The sequence below is a fragment of the Culicoides brevitarsis genome, chromosome 3 (assembly GCF_036172545.1).
Source record: "Culicoides brevitarsis isolate CSIRO-B50_1 chromosome 3, AGI_CSIRO_Cbre_v1, whole genome shotgun sequence".
Taxonomy (NCBI): Eukaryota; Metazoa; Arthropoda; class Insecta; order Diptera; family Ceratopogonidae; genus Culicoides; species Culicoides brevitarsis.
Window position 1 is genome coordinate 23,791,984 of NC_087087.1, and position 6,297 is coordinate 23,798,280.

General features: G+C 32.3%; 1 protein-coding gene across 1 annotated transcript in view; it reads left to right on the forward strand.

The window, feature by feature from the left end:
- The window catches only part of LOC134834646 (nuclear factor 1 X-type), a 31,135-nt gene extending 25,553 nt beyond the window's left edge, over positions 1–5,582 (forward strand). The window contains exons 4-12 of the mRNA XM_063849381.1: positions 1,081–1,236; positions 1,368–1,559; positions 1,831–2,014; positions 3,326–3,565; positions 3,648–3,839; positions 3,902–4,036; positions 4,093–4,775; positions 5,180–5,378; positions 5,448–5,582. Coding sequence (XP_063705451.1) covers positions 1,081–1,236; positions 1,368–1,559; positions 1,831–2,014; positions 3,326–3,565; positions 3,648–3,839; positions 3,902–4,036; positions 4,093–4,775; positions 5,180–5,378; positions 5,448–5,518 — 2,052 coding nt within the window. The 3' untranslated portion in view covers positions 5,519–5,582. The remainder of the gene's footprint in view (positions 1–1,080; positions 1,237–1,367; positions 1,560–1,830; positions 2,015–3,325; positions 3,566–3,647; positions 3,840–3,901; positions 4,037–4,092; positions 4,776–5,179; positions 5,379–5,447) is intronic.
- The last annotated feature ends 715 nt before the right edge of the window (positions 5,583–6,297 follow it).

The window sequence follows — 6,297 nt, forward strand, 5'->3', positions numbered from 1 at the left end:
TAACCTTTTTTAAAAATTTATTTAAATTTTATCAAATAAAACACGAAAACTGCTGATTTTCAACAATTCATATAAAAAATTAGTATTTCAAAACCACATAAGGAAAACAAAGGAAATTCCTGTTTTTTGGATTAAATAACATAATAACTCAAATCCTGAATTTTTGCAGTTCTAGAATTTTTTTCAACTTTCAATCAATCCAATTTAAATCAAGTCATATATTACTAAAAAATCTTCAAACGAAACTATTGTTCCAAAAAGGATATCTCAAGCATTTTTAGCACAAATTAATACAAAACTTTAAAATTGACACAAAAATATTTAAAAAAAAGTTAAAAATACTTACATAACTTTTGTGCCTTTAAAATTTAGGATCCTAATTCTTTATTAATTCCAAAGAAACCTGAAATTAAAAAAAAATAAAGATTTTAATTGTTTATGAGATTACTTGAGTAAATCGTCTAAAAATTAAGAACCTAGCAAATTTGTCAAAGTCTATTTAGAAAAATTTCATCCTTTTTGATTCTTGAGTTAATTCCCACGCACTGCTTTACTTATCGACAATGATCACGCTTGTTTATCATTTCAATCAAAAACAAAAAAAATGTTCTGTCACACCCTTCTTCTTGTCTACTCGTGAATTAGAAACGCACAAGTAACTTTCTTTGCATGATTTCGATGTTCCTTCTTACTCTCTATACTTTTTTTTGTGTGTTTTTAAATGTTCCACTGACCAACTTACCTTATAAATATTCAAGTCTCTAAGTAGTGGTTGATGTTTTTTATTAGATATGTTTAAAAAAATATAAAAACTAAATAATAATAATTGTATGATGTGTGTGATGTGATAAATAATTATATCTAGATATGTTGTGTAACGATGTGACCTTTACCTTTAATTCGACGAAAAATAAAACAAAAAAAAGTTCTTTTGTTTTTTTTTTCGGGAATTTAAAAGGTTTCGGTCGAAAGTTTATCAAAACACAAAAATTAATTTTAAATTGTTTTCTTCCTCTTTTTTTATATTTTTGTGCTTTTTTTATTTGACGGATGACCTTTTTCGTGTACGAAACAAAACAGGATGAATTCCATCCCTTTATTGAAGCATTGCTTCCCTTCGTCAAATCATTCTCATATACATGGTTCAACCTGCAAGCAGCCAAGCGTAAATACTACAAGAAACATGAAAAGCGTATGTCACTTGAGGAGGAACGGCACTGCAAAGATGAATTACAGGTAAGCATGTCCTTAGCGCGGCGACAAAGATTGTATCTTGTGACGATAAAAAATTTATATTTTTTCTTTCTCACGTTTTCTGACATTTATCTCTCTTTTTGTTTGATTTCTTCCTATTGTTTGACTCGCAGAAAGAGAAGGCTGAAGTGAAACACAAGTGGGCCTCCCGTCTACTGGGAAAATTACGTAAAGACATAAACCAAGAGTGCCGTGAGGATTTCGTGCAGAGCATAACTGGTAAAAGACAGTCAATTTGTGTATTGTCAAATCCCGATCAAAAAGGCAAAATGCGTCGTATTGATTGCTTACGGCAAGCAGATAAGGTAAGTAAAAAATTGATCCTAGTTACAGCTTATCGTGGCTTGCGTTTGTAAGTCGTAGAGATTAAAGACTGCCGCAATGGAATTAAAATTCGGTCCAAAAAATATTTTTTATGATCCCTTTTAAACACACACGACGCAAATCTTATTCTACCGCTATTTTATTGTAATAAATGTGCGAAATTGAAGACCACTTGCCAATAATACGTCGTCGGTCTCTTGTTCGATTTTATGCGGCGCTAACAATTTTCTCTTTGTATTTTATTTTCTGCAGGTGTGGAGATTAGATTTAGTCATGGTAATATTATTTAAGGCAATACCATTAGAGAGTACAGATGGCGAACGGTTGGAAAAGAATGCTGATTGTTCTCAGCCGTTGTTATGCGTTAATCCGTATCATATTAATGTGTCTGTGAGAGAATTAGATTTATATTTGGCCAACTTTATTAATACTAATGGTAAGTAACCCTCTCCCTTTGTCTATGGCTTGTTTCTTTTTAAAAATTTACACCTGTAAACAAGTAAAAGAATACTGCATCGCGCCACCGATGTTACGGTTAATTAATTTTTACTGCGTTTAGAATAATTTAGAAAAAAATGACATTTTGTTCGTCATGGTGTCAGTCTGACATGAATTCTATGAATTATTTATACCGTTTAGCTAGAAATATTTTATCATATTCTTGAATCGAAAATTAGTTTTAAAAAACACGAATTTTAAGTACTTATGAATTTGATTATAATTGCTATAGTAAAATTTTTCTCGATTCTTCTCCAAAATAAAATGTTTTAAAGACAGGAACTGATTTGTCGATAATATTAATTAAAAACTAAAATTATTATGGATTTATTGACCTTAAGGTATTTTACACACACTTCTCTAGCGTTGCACTTTATGCAACCGTTGCACCCGTGAGTTCAAATTTCAAGAACTAATATTATTTATTTTTAATCATGAGTGTTCGGATATTTTTGAGTAACATTTATTTGATGCAACTAAAAACTCCTGTTAAGGTATGGATGGAGGTAATTAGTAATTACGACGACAATAATGATTTGGGTATTTTAGCCTTATAACAAATCAAATCAACTCATGGATCAAATGAAAATACAAGACCTGCTTACCACTAAATTAATAAAGTTGACTTTCAACGAGATTTCACTGCAGGTTAATGGGATCATTTACTATTCTTGTTGTCGCGATTGCTCTGCTTCTTTCCTTGTTAGATAATTTGACGGTCTACGTTCCTTTATTATTAATTCAAGTTGCATCTTTGAGACTGTTAGATACTTTTTCTCTCATGTGTCTCTATACAGGATAAGCTTTATCCGCCAGTACAATTCTTAGTATAATTAAAACCTCTTAATTTTAAAGGCACTTCACTTCAGAGGTCAAAAATGCTAAAAAGAGTATGTTCATCAATTTTTTTTTTTCTTGGAACAAAATTATTTGCTGATAATTTCCTTATTCTTTATCAAATTGAACCTTCGAACAAAATTTTAGAATTAAAAAATATTTTTAAAAAATTTATAATAATACAGAAATGCGGTTAAGTCATTTGTTTTACGTTACCTTTCATACCATGGTCCGATCGAACGATAAGTGTTCTGGTGTCAATTAACCAATCTCCAGCTTATTTTAATAGAACGTTAATTTTAAAACAAGGGGATTAACATTGTTAATTTTTGTAATCCCTAAAATTAAAATACAAGAAAAAATTGAAATTAACCCTTTTGCTTCTTTTCTTTCTCTCTTTCGCCCGATACAGAAACAATAGGTGATTATAATAGTAATGCTTTAAGTAACAATAACAGTAGCAGTATAAACAATAACGTGAGCAACACGACGAATAATAACAACAATACGTCGAACAACAATAACAAGAAGGAGGACGATCGTAAAAATAATAAGGGTTATTTGCACAATCCCTACAACGGTGTGATATGTAACGACATTATCTTGGCAACTGGTGTCTTTTCCTCAAAGGAACTCTGGAAATTGTCGAAAGGTATCTATGTCACTTACCTCCGTTGTGTGTTAGATTCGGGTTTAAAATTTTATTCTTTCCTTCCGTTCCGTGGGTATGACAGCTTCAATTTTGCAAGATACCGGTGAAAGTTCATCCTTTTGCGCAAATACAATAAAGCTCGAGAATTCAAGTGGTTATTACTGTAATAGTTATGCAAGTCCGTCGGCGCCGCCACCATGTATTGTCTCCGTGGGATCCATCAATGAAAGGTCTCCCAATTCGTCGTCTTCAATGGTTGTCTCCAGTGCCAATAGTGAGTATTTTCTATGAATTTTCTTGAAAAATTTGTTTTATTTTTAATTTTCAAAATTACAGATTTTGACTTCCCTGTCATTTTACGACCTGGGGAACAAGTTTCTAATCCAGGACATGATTCGTTATCACTTCAACGATACTCTTTGCATCCAGCGACGAGATTTGTTGCTGTTAGTCAATCGCGTCCTGATGAAGGTAAGAAATTTAAACTTTTGTTTTAGACTGTTTTCGATAATTTTTTGATTTTTCAGTGTTACTCTCCCAAAATGTGGGAAGCAGCTCCGTCTTCCATGGTCACAATTCGTGCGAAAGTTCTGATATGAATGCTAGTCCCACAGACGACTCTCAGCAGCAACAGCAGCAGCAGCAACAACAACAACAGCAGCAGCAACATTCACTTCACCATCCTGTGCCACAGCATCACTCGCATCATAGCAGTGCCAAATACAACGACACCTCCGGTCAAAATGGTCACGATTCGTTGTCGGACTTTGTGACATTCGTGTGTCAAGACAACTCGTCGGGCTCCGGGCAGGATCCTCCCGATATGTCACGCTCCTCAAAATCATCTGCCTCTGCACAGTATTCACAGTATAGTACAATGTTACCGCCTCCGCCATTGCCGCCGATGGCACGTCCCGTTGCGATAATTCGTTCGCCTGGCGATTTATCGATGGTGACTCCGTCATCTGGTGCGGGAGGACAACAAATGACGCCGCCACAATCGATGGCGTCACCTAGTAGTGCGGGACATCATACGTCTGACGAGACAATGAATAGTAATGCGACGGATCAGATGAACCAATCGCCGCCTCCTTTGAGTCCGCAATCCCAAATGGATATTAGTCGAAAGCCGCTCACGCGAATCCCAAGCCCTTATTCAATTAGTCGCGAATATGCTTCATTTAATCATTTTCAAGCGCAACCAACACAGGTAAGTGGGATTTTTGCCCTACGGATTAGTAGAGGATAAAATTAACCCTTTGAGAAGTTAAATAAATCCCTTAGGTGAATTTTCTAAAGGTTTATTTAAACTCCTGAAGGGAATAATAAAATCAATTCAAAGATGTTTTAAACTTTTTTTTAAATTTTTCATCAAAAGCCCCCGAAAACAAGTAAAAAAAAAGTTTTTTTTTAGCTTTTGATGAAAAATTAAAAAATAAAGTTAAAAATAACTTTTGAAGTGATTTTATCAATTCCTTCAGGAGTTTAATTAATCCTTTAGAAAATTCACCTGAAGGATTTATTTATCTTCTCAAATGGTTAATTTCATTCCTTTTTCAATCCGTAGCGTAAATAATTGTCACAAATTTATACTTACAATTGTATCATTTTCAGCTATTTAGCTATCCGAGCTCGATATCAACAATGCCTGGCATAATTAATCCCACAAATTTAAGCTTATACTCTAATCCAACGTCAATTACGACGCCACGTACGTCGCGATGGAACACGCAGTTTCTCTTGGAGGAGGATTTGAACATGATTTCGCATCCGGTGTCATCGAATAATCCGGGGATTGTGTTACTCGAAGATGGTCTGTTTGCGTTTTCTGATTTATTTCCGCCACACAAAAAGTCTTAATGAAGGTTTTTTTCTTAGATAGATATTATGAGTCGGCCACCACTGCCGACAATGCAGATGATTTGGAAAGACAACACCAGCAGCAATGTATAATTACGACCAGAGACCATCATTTAATGAACTCCGCCATGGAGCATCATCATCCGCATCACCATCACACGACAACTGCGCATCACGACGACTCTGGCGATCAGGGCGGCATCAAAAAGTCCGAAGTTATATGAAATTACAGAATGAATCTTTTTGGATACTAGCCAACGTATTATGTGGCTTAGTCGTTCGCGACTGTATTTCAAAAAGATTCAATTTTTTATTAATTTTAGTTTTTAAGTAGACAAATTTTTATTTTATTAATTTTTTTTTTCGTAAAATAATTTTGACTGTTAAAGTTTAATTTTTTTAAATAATTTTTTGATAAAATTTTAATTTTTTTCCAATGAATTTTTAAGTTTAAAAATTTTACTTAACTAAAAATTTTAATATTTTTTAAAAATATTTCTAATTATTATTCAAAAAAATCTTTGTAATTTTTTTCAATTAATTTATTATTTATTCAATTTTAATTATTTTTTCTAAAATTATTAATTTTTATTAAAATTCTTTTATTAAAATTAAAATTAAATTTATTTCAAAGAAATCCTAACATTTTTTTAATAAATTTAAATTGTTAATAAAAAAATTAAAATATTAAACTTTAACCGTCAAAATTATTCTATGAACCTCAAAATTCATTAATTATTTTTTTCACTTGAATTTCATGTCGTTTTTTTCCGATCACCTAACAACAAAACAAAAATATATAAATAAATAAAACTAAAAAAAAAATTCAAAAGTGCTAGAACAATAATAGAACAATAAAATTCTCTAATGTA